At 43.8% G+C, this 18,401-nt stretch overlaps 1 protein-coding gene across 1 annotated transcript; it reads right to left on the bottom strand.

The window, feature by feature from the left end:
- Nucleotides 1-8,843: 8,843 nt before the first annotated feature.
- LOC111846720 (myelin expression factor 2) lies at nt 8,844-17,209 on the bottom strand. The gene is made up of 18 exons (XM_072698304.1): nt 16,998-17,209; nt 16,088-16,290; nt 15,315-15,367; nt 14,344-14,351; nt 14,139-14,232; nt 13,841-14,032; nt 13,600-13,753; nt 13,235-13,284; nt 13,047-13,107; nt 12,792-12,920; nt 11,711-11,752; nt 11,509-11,595; nt 11,284-11,355; nt 10,299-10,373; nt 10,118-10,186; nt 9,833-9,990; nt 9,435-9,486; nt 8,844-9,233 (listed from the first exon to the last, which is right to left on the bottom strand). Exons 1-18 carry the CDS (start codon nt 17,096-17,098, stop codon nt 9,070-9,072), a joined length of 1,764 nt encoding a protein of 587 aa, XP_072554405.1. The 5' UTR covers nt 17,099-17,209; the 3' UTR covers nt 8,844-9,069.
- Nucleotides 17,210-18,401: the final 1,192 nt, after the last annotated feature.

The following is an 18,401-nucleotide window of genomic DNA, read 5'->3' as shown; positions in this document are numbered from 1 at the left end:
CAGCGTGTCAAATGCACACTGCGACAGATCTCAAAGGAACATAATAACCATTGTTGGAATTTGAACCAGAGTAAGAAAGCAATTGCCCAAGGAGGATATACGTGGGCAGAAGGTCCTCATGCTGGAAAATAGACTGATAAAAGACTGAAGGCAGCATCTGATACAGATTCAAACACAAGTATGGAATCAACATTTAAAAAAAATCTAAATGCCCTTCCTATTAGCCATCAGACCACCTGCCTACTGATATCATTATAAAGCCCATTCACATTTGTCAAGCCCTTTTTGTCTTAATCACACTTATTTGTTCCACATTAGACTGATGACTTAAAGGATGAAACCATTCTGGCATGCAGATTTGATTAGGGTGCCTCTGACCCAACCCTCATCCCTGCAACAAACTGTGGTCCCCAGTAAAACAGCGCTCCACGCATGAGGACCCAGCAATGGCTGAGGGACAGAAATGCACTTTGCAGTCAACACACTGGTTGGCCCCCTGTAAGCAGAAAAACAGGCCTCGGTTAGGGGCCATCAGTGTTAACTGGTTATCACTGGTCTCATTCAATATCTTTTCTAAAAGCAAAAAGAGTAAGACGCAGCTAAACTGAGTTTAAAATGTGATAAGCATTTAATGTGCAGGTTAATATTATTATTTGAAACTGAAACATGTAGTATGTCCTAGGCGTACTACACAAAACAAGATCGAATTTACAAGTAGAGAAACAAAGACTGCACATCTGAAACAGGACTCAGACCAAAGATGTGACCACCACAGAGTGAAAACAGGCCAAACCAACCAACAGGGGTCTTAATTGATAGCATGAGTCTGCGTGGGGCAGGCTGCAGACACAGAGCTGCATTTTCCAGCAACAATGACAATGCCTAATTGCTTCCAGCCCACGTGGAGCAGGAACTAATTGAACTGGGTGGAGAGGACTTAAAAAATAAAAGAGGCATTTGGGCTCAATAAGGGAGAAGGGGAAGAACAGACTCCGCTAATCGGGCCAGAAGGACCCAGCTTTATTTCTTTTGACAGTGTTGCTCCGAAATGTCTGCACAGCCATTTCAAGACCGTATGATCCCATCATGAGCTTCTTCACTTTAATTCGGCTTCCTGAGTTGATCCTGAGCTGCTGCACCATGATGAGTACGACCTCAGCCAAAAACGGTCCCACTGGGGACCACAGTTAGAGGTAGAAACAGGAGGAAGAACCCGATGTGGGGCACGGATTGCCCTGTAGTAGACTGCGCAACAAAGTCCTGCATGATGCTGCTGCAACACCGATTTCACTTCCTGCGGGGCCTTTTCCTGTTTGTGTTTCCTAAAGGGCCAATTCTCCTTCTGTTTTACTTGGAAATGTCATTGTCCTGAAGGTTAAGCTGCACCCAACTGCAGAATGAATGGAACGCGGAACTCATCGCACAGAGAACGTTTTCCAGCCGACTTGCTCTCTGCTCTCGGTCCCATGTAACATGTAACAAGTTTGCTCTCGGTCCCATGTAACATAAGAATACAACAGCATGAGTGGCCGAGCTGAGCCCTTTTGGTCATAAGTTAAGAACTCAAAAGGTTCAGTTCCAAACACTGGCATCAGTATTTAATCCACAGGAAGGCATTTCACATTAATCCTTAGTCCCATTGAGGGTCCTATGAACCATGAATGCACACAGCACTAACACTCCAGTTGTATGGAAAATAAACACATTACAGAAGCTCCCTGGGTTATGATGGTCCATGTTATGATATTTCAACTTTACAAGGGGTATTCCAATTTCTGTTTTTCACTTTCAGTACATTATTCAATAAATTACATGAGACGTTCAATACTTTATTATAAAATACAGTAGGCTTGTTAATGATTTTGCGCAATTGTAGACTAAAGAAAACGTTCTAAGCATGTTTAAGGAAAGGTAGAATAGGCTATAATGTTTGTTAGGTTAGGTGTACAGTGTTAAAATGCATTTTCAGCTTAGGATAGGTTTATGGGAACGTAACCCCATCATAACACCGGGAGCGTCTGTACTTCTTTCAGACGGGTGTGTTCCTGATAACATAGATCATCGCTCTCACCCCCGGCACTGAGCTTACAGAGAAAACTAAACAGAGCATCTGGTTAATGTTTCTAAACAAAAATGCACAGCCCTGTTCTGCTTCTGCTTACTACAAACGCGCGATTCACCAAAGTACATCAAGCCCCCCCACCCCACCCCTAAAAAAATGCATTATGAGAAATACTGAATAGGGACAAAGCCCTACCTTGCTAATTAACTGCTAGTTTGTGGGGTGAGCGTCAAACGGGGCAAAACCAGCAGACAGGAGTGTGCCAGCAATGGAGTTCAGCAGGGATGTAAAGGACATGATCGGAGTGTTAATTAAACACCAGCTTGCATACAACACATCACACACGCCTCAGAGCAGCTAGTCACTTCTAATCAAAGCATGATCACTGATCAGTGTGAAACCAGGACAAATGAAAATTAAATCATAGTACTACAAACCATAATATTACAAGACTGTCATTCTTGATATGACAAACGACCAGTTTTTGTAATCTAGCATCAGATAATGCAAAGTATAAGTACAGATTAGTTTTACTTTCAGTGGATTGATACAGAGGGGGTTAATATTTGCCCACCACTGGCCAAGGCAGCTTGTGGCACCTGGGCTGACTGCAGCTACAGCACCTCCTAGGGGCTAGTGGGGGGACTTGCATGTTGCCAACTGTCACCACAGTACACACATGCTGTTTACTCAGCCATTCCTAACCGAACCGTGCGGTTCTGTGGTGAAGACGTATCTATCATTTACCAGGCACGTAAACACACCACACACCTTAGGTTGTCACTCCGCTGTTCAGTCAGGTATTACTAACCACTGCAGACCATAAGAAACAAAGGGAAGCATAAAAAAAAATAAAAAAAATTCCCTCCCCCCCCCACAATCCTCCCTTTTTGGTCTTAACACTTTATTGTCCAGATTCTCCCCGCATGCTGTTCCTCCATTCCTCAGGCACAAAGCCACCAGCATCGTCGTCTGGCACTCCTGCAGTTTCCACAAACACAACAGCAGGATGAAAGTTCACTTCAGGTCCTGAGAATAATTTTTTTTCTTCCCAGTGAGCAATTCAAGAGCAAACAGAATTTCACCTATCAATAAGAAACAATTCAATTTTTCTGCAAGTTTTAATGTTTACATTACAGATATCTTAATTTCCCCTGAGGTCCCAGTGTATCGCAGGGTGGTCGAAGGGCAGCCAGAACTGCTAGAGGCAGCACCTGTCCCTGCAGCAGGCTATGGAAAACATAGCAGAAAAATAGTATATAAATCACTTAAGAGAATACCAGCTGGAGCAGGCCCTAATGCAGCACGAGGAAATTTAAACTTACCTGCTGGAACCACACCTTTTCTAAGTAACATGAAAAGCATTTTTTTCAAATAGGGCTTGCTCAGATTTGCAAATGTTCTATTAAACTTTCAATATTATTCACTGCTGGGGGGGGGGGGCTGTCGTCTTATTGTGCAAGGGGTGGGAGGGAGATTATGTTTCCACATAAACCCAGTGGACAAAAATGTAATGAAACCAAAACGTGAAAATCGCATACTTCCACTTCATCCATTGACCGCTATTCCTTAGAGGCTTTTGGTATAAACTTTTAGACTCATACCCTGGCCTGGTGTGTAATGGTCCACAGGAAGGACACTGTACCCCCAGCTAGTGCAGAAGGAAAGATGAGCTTTTCTACTGAGCCATCTAACGAGCTCTAAGAAGCAGAAACTCCCAGCTCCTCTCTGCCTCGCCTGGCCAGTAAAGTCAACTCACTCCATAAACACAGACACAGCAAGGCTGTAAAGCACATCATCTAATCAGCTTAACTCCACTCTCTGGAGAGGGGACACCTGATACATTCTGCTGTGGGATTCCAAGAAAACATGAAGAGTGAAAGAAAAGGCTGGTTTCCACACATATCTCAGGAATTAAAGCAAACTGATCTCAACTGCTCTGTTTTATCCGTTTTATTTCCCCCTTAAAGGTTTTTGGAAGAATAAGCAAACAAATTAATAGACAAGAACAGTGCACACAAGAACTACATACTCGAACAGTGCCATAGCCATGGTTCTGCAAAGAGAGTAGGAATTAAAACAATGCATTGGAACTGCCCAAAGTAATTGAGAAAATTGAATGTTCAGCCCTGTGGTTCAGGTTCCAATGCTACATTTATTTGTTAAATTATGCTGCCACCTGCTGGACCAGGGAAATGGCTTTAAATCAAGCTTTACGTGTAAGTTTAGTTGCTTACATCCGATTTCTGTTTATTCAAAATGCTATAGGCAAGTTATTTTCCAAAGTGATCATTTAGTGCCTCCCTTACAACGTTATCTGCCATGTCATAGTAGAGGTGGCACATATGTAATAAGGATCATCTTACTTATAGAAGTTTTGTGGCATGGTAGCCAATATTTTATAATCAATTAATGAAAAGAAGCTAAAGGATCGACACATGGCATGAAATAGGGGTTCCCGGTAAAAGCAAACGGTTATCGTCCAGGAAATCATTACCCACATCGTAAAATGTAACCGTGCGGGGTTGTCTGTGAATGTGAAACGTCGACAGACAGGTTTTCACTGCAATATCGCACCCTGGCGTCCGGTCTCCGCCACTACACGTAGACTGGGCTTTAAAAGCTGAAGCTGCTGCTTACTGTCAAATGGAACTTAATGAAAAATCACGAATTTCTCGCAAAGAAAAAATAGCAGCAACAAACATAACCAATTAAAAATGGGTACATTTTTACATTTCTACTTTTCCTTCGTTCACTTACATTTAGCCCAGACTATCCGACAAGTTATCTGGCCAAGCAAGAAGGCCAGCTTGGTGATACACACACAAGCTAACAACATACACATAGCTCACAGTTTATATCTAAATAGTTCTCTAATTTTAAGTAAAGTAAGTAAAGGGGACTACATGGATGTCACTTTTCAGCGTAGTCTGCTCAGAGACTAAGACATGCATCCCATCATCCTACCACACAGATTTAATTAATCAATTAATGCATTTTCTTCAGAAATAAGGTTACTCACCCGTCAAAAGATCCGATGCAGAAAATCTGGAGCCATCAGCCCATGTGTGTCGAGCAGAAGGCGACCGAGGTTCGGCTCCATTTTACACGATTCCGATAGGACCAAAAAAATCATTCCGTTATGTCCAGTCTGCATGACCTTATGATGGTTTATAAACAGTTCCTATTCTCTATAACCCAGGCTCCAACTCAGAAGAAGAGCAATAAAACAGAATCAAAGTTGATGTAGTCACTTTTGACGCAATTTGCGAGGCTTTGTGCATACTGAATTGGCAATATAAATTGGAAACCTTTTTACTATAACAATTATTCGGTTATTTACTACAGTCTTAAACATTTGTGAATGAGTTGATGACACGTTCATGAAGCGATAAATTTTCGCCGATAAAAATCAGTGGCACGACTTCAGTTCGAAACAACTAACGATGTATTTGCCTACATCCTTCACGACAGGTTTGCTTAAAAGACATGTACGCAAGAAAGACAAGTTTCCCTGGCAGTACGTTTTAGCTACAAACATCTCACTGAAGGAATTCTGTTACAGTTAAGTAAATTGAGGAAAGATGACTTGACCAGTTTCCTGCTATGTTCTGTTATCCGACAGAAAATTAACCAGTAAGCCGGTATATTTGGTTTCACATTTATCCGCCGTTACTGGCGCACCGAAGGCCGCTCAGTCCTCAGCTGCCAACTTTAGGTCTTCAGCCGATTGCGCCCGCGCGCACGGCGAGCGAAACTAAATCGACGTGCTCGTGCCCCTGGGAGCAGTGGCGCCCTCTGCAGTGCCGGCACAAAACAGCTACGTGCGGAGCGGCTAAGGGGAAAGAGATCATCGGGGACGCTTTAATGCTCAGTGACTCGGGTTTAAGTCCAGGGGTCTCAGTTGAACAGGGGCCTCAACTAACCTCGATTAATACCATTTTAAACTTGGAGTTAGCACCCGTCCGGTTCTGTACGCCAGTCCCTCTCAATATATTTTTTAAATGTTATCGTCAGGGAACCCCACCCCCACGACACTCGACAAATTTTATATTTAATCGTGGAACATAATTGGATTGGTCTGGGTTGGGGGCCGAGTATGAGATGCTTTCATGAGGCCCGAAATCAAATGTCGGGAGGATAATTTCAGTAAAGCAGCTGAGAGCTGTGATTGTGTAAGAAGTCATATAGGCCATCTGACTAATGCAACTTGATCAAATTACCTTTGGAAAACCAAAGTATATATATGCAGACAACTGGCATGCATGTGTAACTGCTTTAATACAGCTGGTGATCATCAAATGTACTGCAAAATCCATATGTACCTGAACAGTACATTACTTTAACAGTTTCTTTGGCTGTTAGTTAACTATGGTTTTAAAACTGTCAGTTAAAAATCTTTATTAAAGGCTACTTTGTTCAACTCCCCTGAAATGTAAATGACCCAATGATTTATTATTAGACCTATTACTTAAGCAGAATGCATCTTAAACTGATGTGGCAGATGAGCAGATATTTTTATTTCTTATAAGCGCAAATGTTCAGTATGGCTGTCTAATCTAATAAGGATACATTGTGGATCTTCAGTACAGCAGCAGTGAAACCCATAGATTCGTACAATTATGCATGAGTGCAGTTCTAGGTGAATACACTGGGATGTTGGTGAGAATAAAATAATTATCTAGCCATTTAGGGTGTTTAATGGGGCGTTTTAGTTTGTCCATTGCAAATAAGGATCGGTGTTTCCAATCAGCTTAGTAACCCTATTAGCTGGAGAATAATGACTCAAGATGGTGATTTAAAAATCTAATTAATGTTTGCTTTGGGACTTGAAAGTGGTCTTTCGGTTGTGTTACCGAGATAGCACATAGTAAATGCAATATTTTTTGCTGCAAAGATAATTAAGTTTAATTAAATAAGCCGTACATCTTGCTTTTTTTTTTCCAGAAAATGAATCCCAGTGCTTATCCTACTGCACTGTTTCCAGAGGTCGTTTTTCAGAGAACAAGAAAGAAAGGACAGAATGTATTATATTCATGTCAAATGTTGTTGGCTGTATCTGTAGAGTAGGCTTAGCACCATCTCTCATAGTTATAAGTGTATATGTAAGTCTTTTGATTTTAAGGATATTGACTCCTCTTTCAGTCTAATTAGGACAGGGGTCTCCAACTCCGGTCCTGGAGAGCTACTGTCCAGTAGGTTTTCTATCATACCTGGCTTCTGATGAGCCACACCTGTTCTCAGATAAATACCAGGGCCAGGTGTGGCTCATCAGAAGCCAGGTAGGATAAAAAACCTACTGGATAGTAGCTCTCCAGGACTGGAGTTGGAGACCCCTGAATTAGGATGTAAGACTGTGGTGGGGCACTTGTTTACTTTGAAATACAGGGTGTGTAATTAATCTCCAGGTGTCTGTCTAAGGATGTTGCCAAGACTACACTGGCGGCAGAAGCAGTAACTCGTTAAGGAACAAGGGACAGATAAAGACTGTTCTTTAGTTTTGTGAACACAAACTGCTCATCCCATGTTTCTTAACATTACCCAGGTGGGCTGTATGTCCCGCCTGCCTTTATCCAGGGTCTGCATGGCATATTAAGTATGGATCGTGACCGTAATTGCTGTCATCTCAGATAACAAAGTGGACCGGTGATCCTACCTCTTCATGCATCGTCACATTTGAAAAAGGTCAGCTGAAAGCAAACAAGCACCTGCAAGAACTTAGGCGAGTGGACATCCTGTTATTTCAGGAAGTTTATAGTTGCAGTTGTACCTGCTAACGTCACCTGCTCCTTTGTCTGTTCATAAAGGCACCAGGCTTCCTCATGTCAGTGGTGTAGATTTCAGCGTAATATGATGGCCATGCTATTGGCTAAGCTTCCAACATCCTTGGCGTATCTAGCAAATAAATGCATCCTTTTTACTTTGTATCTGTAAAATATTTGTATAGTAAGTTTACAGCATAAGATTGAGCAGAAGCTTCTTGTCGCATATAATTTTTGTATGCTTATTTTAATTCCTTTCTTATAAACATCCTTAAAGCGCTTCGCTAACCCTGCGGGTAAAAGTGCTATTTAAATAAGCAAAATAAATAGGACAGCAGAGCTGCCAACTTTGGTCAGCTGGCCGGAGTGAGATTTTCAACTCGTCAAGTCTGCACACGCATTTACACGCATGTAACCGTTTTACCTTGTAGTCTGTAGGGTTTGCAAACTGCCCCAACGCTTTTATTGTAAATAATTTTAGGTTTATGATGGAATAATATACATTTGCCATCGGATTTCTTGCACGAGCGCGAGTTTGAAATCATGAGTGTCACACCAGATGCATGACAGTTGGCGACCCTGGGATGGAGCACAACAGACCCCCCCCCCCCACATTCATTTGCCATTCAGAAGCTCCTACTCATTCATCTGGTTTCATTATACAAACAGGACTGAACAGTTGCAAGAAAAATGAAATTCACCAATTGAGGCAGAATCGTATTTTAAAAATCTTTAAAATGTGAAGATGGACGTGTTCCAGTAAGTGGTGTCACAGAGGCATGCTGGTGACATGCGACTCCATGGATAATCCCTGACAGCTATCGGCCTTACTGGTGCAAGTATTCCCGAGTCACCAGTGTCATACTGGAAAAGGGGAACACTTCAGGGGCACTTAAGTACTGGGGTCTCAAACATATAACATATGTAGCTTGTTAGCTAGTAAAATTCATTCCAGGCCGCTGATACAACCTACACCAGAACATTCACTGGAGGCAAAAATCAAATCACAAGAACAATGCTAAAAATTAAAAAAAGTTTATTTATTCAAATAAACTGGTGGCCCACAAATTTAAAAGTATTTAAAAAAAAAAAAATGTAATTATATAAACTCACCCATGACTCATTCAGGCAGAGGGACTGTCAACCATAACTAATATTGTTACAACACCAAAGACTGAGGCAATGCGTTTTTAAAACAAAACCAAAAGTGGAAGGACTGTGAGGATGTGGCCGGCGCTGAGGGCTTCAGGCATTTCGGTCGATGCGGACGTCCACCTCCCTGCCGTTGATCTTGGTGCCGTTCATCAGGCGGCAGGCCTGCTCCGCGCTCTCCGGGGAATCAAAGCGAACCGTGCCACAGCCCTTAGACCTTCCATTTTCCATCTTTATTTCAGCAAACATCACCTGACCTGCATCAACACGGGTAACAAGGCTTGGCATTCTGCTATGGAGGCGGCCAGATACTCATTTCGTTTACTCAAAGTGAGACTCCTGTCTGTCTGGATTCTAAAACGTAATAAGGATACATTTCATATACAGAGGATCAACTGCCGCTAACAGAGGCACACGGCTGAGTTCTTAATGATGCCCTGAGTATCTTCAGCACTTACCACAATGCCTGAATTTTTCCTTCAACTGCTGCCACGTAACATCATAGGAAAGCTGAAAAACAAAAATGAGCAACATTAAGTTTTAAAAGGTCCAAGCCGTGACAAACCTCTTATACACGGACGTACGAGTTAAATGACACAATTCAAGATCACTGCCATTTCATGAAAGTCCTCACAGCTTATCTACTCTCTCGTGTATTCTTATTTTAGATATTTTTCCCGAAACTGGATGTATGCACAGCCCTCACCTCTACTCCGACAGTGAAATGGGCTGACAGTTATTCAGTTATTCGGTTATGTTTGCTGCCATCACCATTTATTGACCATTACTAAGGTTGTGAACATCTTCGAAGAATTTCCAGTGAGGGCACGAGACATTTAAATCCGGAGGCACTCACATTCCGTACAAATATCTGGCAACCCGCCTTGGACCCAGAGCCTCTGTCTGACATCACGGCACCCATGTGGGTGGTGCCAGTGCCATAGCCGCCGTAGCCACGGTTCATGTCCATGCCGACCCGGTCAAAGCTGGAGCCCATGCGGTCCATGCCACCACCTGAACAAACCGCACAGGTTAATATAAAATGCTCACTCCCCCACCTCGCAGGTTAGCCTCTTGGCAGTTCCTCTAGCAGCTCTCTGCTGAGAATCGTACAGAAATTAAACAGGAAGTGTGGAGTTACCTAATCCGGAGCCCATGGGCCCACCGCCTGCACTGGCCATGCCACTGCCGTAGGCCCCCATCCCGCCACCTGCGGAACGATAGCCCAGCTGAGAGCGCGGCACCAGGCAGCGACCGGGCACAGCCAGGCTCACGAGAGGGGACACCCCATCAGGCGCGTATGCACTCACACATATACTCACCCATACCCCGGCTCATCGACATGTCGTTCCGGCCAAAGTCGCGGTTCATGCCCCCCATCGCTGAAGGATACATGTCTGAAAGAATAACAGGGTAGACAAACGTCCCAAAAAATGAGAAACACTCAGCTGCTCTGACTGAATTTTACCCAGCATTATATCTACAGGGGCAATATCTAAAGAAGAAGAAAAGATCTGATAGTGACAGGATCCAGGACCCTTCAACTCCACAGCGACCCACGTAAGAGTGCATCCATAAGATAGAAGGCTGGGCCCTGAGCCAGGGGGGGTCATGTGGGGGCAATGATCAGCCATTACTGCGTCTGCTGGGCCAAGGCCAAAGGGCCATAAGTGCCACAGACCCTCTGGAGTGGGATTAACGACGGCATCAGGGCATGTGACCAACCCAATACGATCCATCGAAAGCAGAACATTAACAGGATGAGGTCAGGTTGAAGAGGCAGCCACGTGCCACGTGGGGGGGTCGTGGGGGGACATTGCTGCCTTGGATAGGGTGCAACGTAGGGCTACAAGAATGATTCCTAATATTAGGGGAGTGTCTTCTGAGGAGAGGTTAGCTGAGCTGAATCTGTTCAGCCTCGCGCAAAGGAGATTAAGGGGGGACATGATCCAGGTATATAAGATTCTAACAGGTCTGGATGCTGTTCAGCCAAATGGCTATTTCAATATTAGTTTAGATACTAGAACTCGTGGCCATAGGTGGAAATTAGCGGGAGAACATTTTAAAATTAATTTGAGAAAACACTTCTTTACACAGCGTGTAGTTAGAGTATGGAATAGTCTTCCTGCTAGTGTAGTGCAAGCTAAAACCCTGGGTTCCTTTAAATCAGAGCTAAATAAGATTTTAACAACTCTGAGCTATTAGTTAAGTTCTCCCCAAACGAGCTTGATGGGCCGAATGGCCTCCTCTCGTTTGTAAATTTCTTATGTTCTTATGGGGGGGGGGGGGGGGGGGGCAGTGCCGTACCTCCCATGCTGTTCCCCATGCCTCCGAGACCCATCCCGGTCATAGCAGGACCACCCCTGTAATCATCCATTCCTGGGTAAGAGAACCAACCAAATGAATCAGGCAGGGCTGCACATTTTCCCCCATCACAGTACACATAAGGACCAGAATGCACCTGGGGTTCAAAACTACACACTCAGCCAGGCCTTGTACCATCAAAAGTAACACCGTGATGAGGATGATTACCTCCCATTCTGCTCATGGGGGTCATGTCTCTGCCCCCATAGCTGCCCATGCCATCCATACTGTTAAAGGATCCTGTGCCTCCCATCCCTAGCAGAGCAAAGTTAAAGTTCGGATTAGTTATAAACTCCAGACGGCACAGACACAACGACTTCCTGCCAAACAGACAGCGCAAGGCGATCTGAGAGGGCAGACAGAGACGCACCCGACATCCGGCTCATTCCTCCGTATCCAGGTCCATCCATCCCTGCAAAACACACAGTATTAGTGCAACAGATGCGCAAAAACTTTCCAGCGAAATAAATGTTTGCTTATACTGCCTGCAGGAAAAAAAAATGGGCAGCTTTATAATAAGAGCAGAAATCAGCTTTCAAAGCGGCATATAGGCCATTTTCAAATCTATATCAATTATTGCGTGATGCAAAAAGACTACTGAAGCTGCAATATCATCATCTTATTGCCTCAAGCTTAGGTAATGAGAAACATGACCGATATACAGGGATTGACATAACTGGTACGCAAGTACACATTCACCTTGAAAAGCAATACGTGTGGCAATCGATTGTTGTAACAGTGTGAATGCGCGCGTATTTTAAGTGCATTTGCGTCGATGATGCAAAAAACTGTGCATTTTAACTTTTATATCCTAAGTCGTACTTCATTTGTGGTAGAGAGGTTTAAATGCACGGTAATTTTTTGTCATATCGGCAAAAATGCACTTAAAATACGCACGCATGCGCGCTGTTACATTGTTCGATTGCCGCACGTATCGCTGTTAAAGGTGATTGCGTACTCGTGTACCAGTTATGTCAATATATTATGTTTAAAAACAGGTATAGTAGGTAGAGTGCAGAGGTGCACTGTGAGAAGCAGCACGCAGGTATAGTAGGTAGAGTGCAGAGGTGCACACTGTGAGAAAAGCAGCACACAGGTATAGTAGGTAGAGTGCAGAGGTACACACTGTGAGAGAAGCAGCACGCAGGTATAGTAGGTAGAGTGCAGAGGTGCACTGTGAGAGAAGCAGCACGCAGGTATAGTAGGTAGAGTGCAGAGGTGCACTGTGAGAGAAGCAGCACGCAGGTATAGTAGGTAGAGTGCAGAGGTGCACACTGTGAGAGAAGCAGCACGCAGGTATAGTAGGTAGAGTGCAGAGGTGCACACTCTGAGAGAAGCAGCACGCAGGTATAGTAGGTAGAGTGCAGAGGTGCACTGTGAGAGAAGCAGCACGCAGGTATAGTAGGTAGAGTGCAGAGGTACACACTGTGAGAGAAGCAGCACGCACTAACCTCCCAAATTACCCATGGCTCCCCCTCCGCCGCCACCGCTGCTGCCGCCGCCGGCGCCGCCGCCTATTCGACTGGCGCTGAGCGGCTGCCCCCCAGGGCCCAGCCCCATGCCGATCCCGCCGAGACCCCCTGCACAGATCACGGGGTCCAGGCTCATCCATGACACTTCGCACTGCACCCGACAGCGATATTCGCGGGACGGTTTCATCGTGAAGTTTACAGCGACTAGAAGGGGCCGGACAAGCAAAGACTTACGAGGAAGCTGCGGAGACTTCTCCATGCCACGGAAATCGTCAGGAGGAAGAGACTTGTCATCCTGGAATGAAACGTGACTTCACTTTAGCTCTGCTTCACTTTCATGGAGCCCCCATGGAAACACATGGGTGTAAAGGCTTTTTTTTCTTTTTAAAAGCCTGTGTAAACAAGCAAACAAAAGACCTTACCATCTTCACGTGCATAGGCCTGTCAAACAGCATCTGACCGTTGAACATCGCTGAGAGAGGCGTCAGTCAAGGTCTGTCACAACAACCATCAAGCCAAAAGTCTAGAGCTACCTTAATTCAACCACATACCCTGGAACGTAAAGAGTTATTTCACTGTATTTAGAAACCCTGACAGTTATCTGAGCAGTTCAGATTCCTAAAGTAGCTTAGAGGTTAAGGACCAGACTGAATCTGAGAAACATCCAAAAGCGGCTCTATGAGCACCAGCTGGAAGCAGCTTTGGGATATTCAGACAAACTAAATGCATTAATCATTCATTTGAAACACGGCCCATGGGTGCCCTCTAGACAGCAGGCGGAGGATACAGATGGCCTGCACGGCCTCAAACGGCTGGTCGAAGGTGACAGTCCCCATCCCGCGACTCTTCCCGTCTTTGTCTTCTTTTATGTCGGCCCTCTTGACTACCCCCGCCATACTGAAAACCTCCTTCAGCTTCTTCCAGCCAACTTTGAAGTCAAGCTGAGTGATAGAGAGACAAATCCTTCAGGCAATATCAATCAGCAAATGGCTTTTTGAATTATGAACCGCCAGAAATAAGACACTCACATTGGCGACAAACACGGTGGAGCCCAACCGGCCAGCCTGGAGAGAGTGTATGACCTCAGGAGGGATGTTGGGATTGTTGGCAATGGATGGGGGCAGGTTCATCCCATAAGGACCTCCCTCAGGGCCACGCCCCCCCGAGTACATCCCAGCACCACGCTGGAGCACCCTGCGAGCGTGCTCGCCGTCGGGATCCTAGAACACATGCACCAGGAAGGCCTGCTCGCAACATTTCTACAACTCCTTTTACCAGCAAGGTAGGACAGAAATAGCCAATGTAATCGCAGCCAGCAGCTCCTACCTCCTTGATGTTCAGAGGTCTGCCACTCAGGTCATACCGGTTCATGACATCCAATGCTTTCTTCACAAATTCTTCATCTTTGAACTCAACAACACTACAACAGGAAATGCAAAGACTTAGCATCCACTCATGCTTGCGGAGGGGGGAAGAAGCATACAGTGCGAGCCGAGAAATAGCAGCAAAACTCTTCAGAGGTTCTACTTACCCGCAGCCCTACAGGCACCACATGGAAGGACCAGTTCAGTGGGCAGGAAGGAGGAAGAAGAAGGCAGGTTAGCAGATGTAGTGATGCAGGATGTGCACTAGTGCGCCTCGGCGCGGTGCACAGTATCACAATCGCTTCCCAGAAATTTCTGCAGGACCTGTAAACCTGTGAAGCTGTAGGAATTAGTTGACCTTACAGATCTGAACCACTAGGTTCAGACAGAATTCACCAGGATCTGAAAATTTCTTACAGGAAGGAGGAACTGCGGATTTAGAAAACACGGGCCATCGCTAGGCGATACACAACTGCACAGGTTTACAAGCCGATAAAATGCCAGCGTGCCTACTACTGGAAAAGGTTTACTCATTTGCAGTAGGGAGAACTAGTGTTTGTAAAAGAAAACATTACATAGAGTATACAATGTGCCGGGAAACAATACTCGTTGGACTTGATTGGCAGAGTAAGAGTGTCCATGAGACTGTTTTACTGCAGGCAACAGTTGCAAGACACAGATCTACCTTGAAGCTCAACTTCTACATTGACAAGGAGAAAGGCACTCTTCCCAAGCAAAGTGCAGTGTGCCATGGACCTACCTTCAGATCTACATGAGAAGTGTTGGAAATGGTCAAAGAATCTCAGACACATTCTGACAACAGATGATCCCACTGGTTCCCCTTCAGGAATTACACAGCCCAGCTCATCCATCAATTTAAGACTACAACACTACAACTTTAGGGTCCATTATGGAAACCAATTCAGGTGATCATTAGCCGACATATTCAGTAACATGACAAACCACCCCTCTGACCAATCTAAAGCAGACTAACAGGCTCTAACAACAAGAACCTCCCTGGTTTGAGAGCAGTCCCCATACACATGGCCTAGAGACTCATTATCTGACAAAACACTTGGTAAAATGGAAAACTGCTGAGATTTTAAACCTCGTGCAGCAAGTAGTCCACATCACTTACCCTTGATTTCCCTTCAGCATCCTTAAAGAGCTCCACGTATGTAACCTCACCAACTACACGAGACATACAGAGGGGAAAATACCACAAAACATTTGCATGTGAAACACCAGTCGTCACTTCACCGCTGCCCCCTGGTGGCACAATACAGATGGAGAGAACCCATTATTGATTATCAAGTCGGTCTGATCGGACCAAACATTCCACCACACAGGGGCCATGCCATTCTTCTCATTTACTGAAACAAATGCTGCTATGTACAAAGAAAAAGGGCAGCTACATTGAACCATAGATGTAAGAGACAAGTTCAGCATTACACAGTTATGTAGCCCAGAGATCTGAAATCATTTAAGTTGACCTTCCACCTCTAACTGCAAAATAAAACATCTAAAAGCTAAATATCGATACTTCAAAAAAACTATACACAGCAAGGCACAATTCCCATTTTAAATACTTGTAATCTTAAAGCAGATTCAAACACAGGTTACCACAAATGCAGTACTACATGTTTAGAAGCAAATCAATACTGGTAAGCAAAACCCATTAACAAACAGGTCCAAAACAATCCATGACACACACATACAAAGATTCCTGAGTAATTGGAAACAAAGAATTACTCCAAAATTACATCACTATCTCATACACACACTCAGAAAAACAATCCGATTCGTTTTGAGAATCCAAATTTTATCATTTCAAATGAAGGCGGCACTGGTTTTACTGAAGATAAAACACCTAGAGACAAAAAGTATTGCTAAATGCCCTGTAAAATGTACCTTTCTCTCTCATTAGATCTTTGATTGCCTGCCACTTCATATCATAGGGGATGTTGCTAATGAACACCCGGTTTCTGTTGACACCCTTCTTGTCCCCAGAGCCGGCCTGCTTTTCCTTGGAATAAGGGTGAAACCGATTCGATTTCCTGTGGCCAGTTTTTTCTTTCTGATCCGACTTCTGCTTTGGGACTTCATCAGCATCGCTGTGCATACGCAAAAAGAAAAAAAAGTTAGCCACACAAATGTCACAGTTCTCCTGTATTGACTTTTCTTTAACAGAGGCGCCTCTGTTTAATGCAAATGCAGAGAGTTTTTTTTTTTTTAATCCTGCAACAATCAGTTAATTGTGCAATCTATACAAAAGTACGCATCGGACTTGTATGCAACTAACTAAATGCATGGTACTTCCGAAGCCAAACTAAGGCTGAAAACCACAAACACAGCAAGCCTGCCAGAAAATGACTGCTTTATTTAATCTCTGCTGACTACTAACATGCGTGTGAAGAGCCTCAAGAACGCACTAATCATCCACCATACCGATTCCAAATGATATACCTTCCGTAAAACAAGATCACAGGCATGAAAGTGACTTTAAAACATGAACCTAGCTACCGGAAAACCCATCCGTCTGTATCCTACAACGATCATGATTTACCAGCATGGTTACGCACTCGGAATAGGAGGGAACTCAAATATCTGATGTTTTAGCGAGACGATCGGATGGTTTGGCTACTTTCGGGGGAAAATGACATTAAGTCTATAATTTGTATGCAGATAACAGCACCCCACACTAAGGACTAGACCCGGCATGATCGTCGGTACGTTAGGCGAGCCAAGGCCAGCGCTCACGCCTCCATCTTGCCCCAACAACCCGCCGCATCTAATAAAGCGACACAAAAGGCAGGCTTACGCTTTCACGCCGTTTTCATTTTCGTGCGATTCATTTTCCTGTTCAGCAACCGTATCCAACACCTCCTGCTTATCTTCAGACTCCTGCACAACATCAGCCATAATTACAACTTTCAACTTAAGTTAGGAAACGTCCGACCTAAATACGCAGATCAAATCGACAATAGCCGAACGAAGGCCCCCTCGAAGTATCGCGGGAGTACACGAGATTGATGAGAAGAGCGGGAGGTGTGTGACGTCACTTCCCTGGCAACTGCGCCGCTGATTCCCGCCGTTATATTCTGTTGCCGTTATTTTAACTTGAACAGATAACTAACTAAATAGACTGATAAAATGTCATGCTATTCTTCTCGGACAAATAAAAATGTTATTCACGTGATAAAATACAATTTCATCCCGTGATATTTACCATTTTTTTCTTTGTACATAGGCTACATATACACATATATATGTACATACTTGTATATGTAGCCTATATAAATATCCTCCTGAGACCCAAGGGAAAAAGTGTCCTTCAGTCTTAGGTTAATTGTGATTTTCTAATCACCTAGGAAATAAGACATCTTTTTCAAATTTATTTTTATTTTTAATTTCACAGCATGTCCTCTTTAGTGTACAACAGGAATGAATACGTTTCCTAACATTAGTGAAAAAACAAAATGTCCACTGCAATGGACATAAATGAATGGGTGGGGTCTCAGGAGGATATATATATACGTGTGTCGCCCATTTATTTATTTATTTATTTATTTAGACATTGTGAAGGGCCATTTTTCCAGTCTCCACAAAGGGAAACTCAGTTTTACAGAAATCTGTGACTGCAATAAAAAAAAAACTAAAAATGCCAGAAGTATTGTATTTTGTTTGGTTACTTATGGTTAAGGTTAGGGATGGGTAGGGTTTTTCCCATAGAAATGACTGGACAGTCCCCATTTAGATTGGAAGACCAAGTTGTTTGTGTGTGTCTGTCTGTGTGTCTGTCTGTGTGTGGGTGTGTATGTCTGTCTGTCTGTCTGTGTGTGTGTGTGTGTGTGTGTGTGTGTGTGTTTGCAGGTTGTTTGTGAACTGTGACCTTCTTTTCAAAATAAAAACATATCAGTATACAGTTAATACAACAAAGGTGAATAATAAATGAATTTTATTTTTCTTTTATTATATATATATAATATTATATTATATTTATTTTATTATATCTGGTAACTTTATAACTTCATCCTATTCCTTCAAGAATGCATGTGGATGGAGAAAATGTTCCACAAAATGGTTTAAATCCTTAAGAAATGTGCAAAGGTGCCTTGTGACAAAGGAGAGCAAGATATTATGTCCATCAGGACTGAAACTGGCAGTACTGTGGAGAAACACAATGGAGAAAATGCACCCAGTCCTACAGTGACATTCAACACAA

The sequence above is a fragment of the Paramormyrops kingsleyae genome, chromosome 13 (genome assembly GCF_048594095.1).
Source record: "Paramormyrops kingsleyae isolate MSU_618 chromosome 13, PKINGS_0.4, whole genome shotgun sequence".
In the NCBI taxonomy this organism is placed as follows: domain Eukaryota; kingdom Metazoa; phylum Chordata; class Actinopteri; order Osteoglossiformes; family Mormyridae; genus Paramormyrops; species Paramormyrops kingsleyae.
The sequence above is the reverse complement of the archived record's forward strand: the minus strand, read 5'-3'. Positions and strand labels throughout refer to the sequence as shown.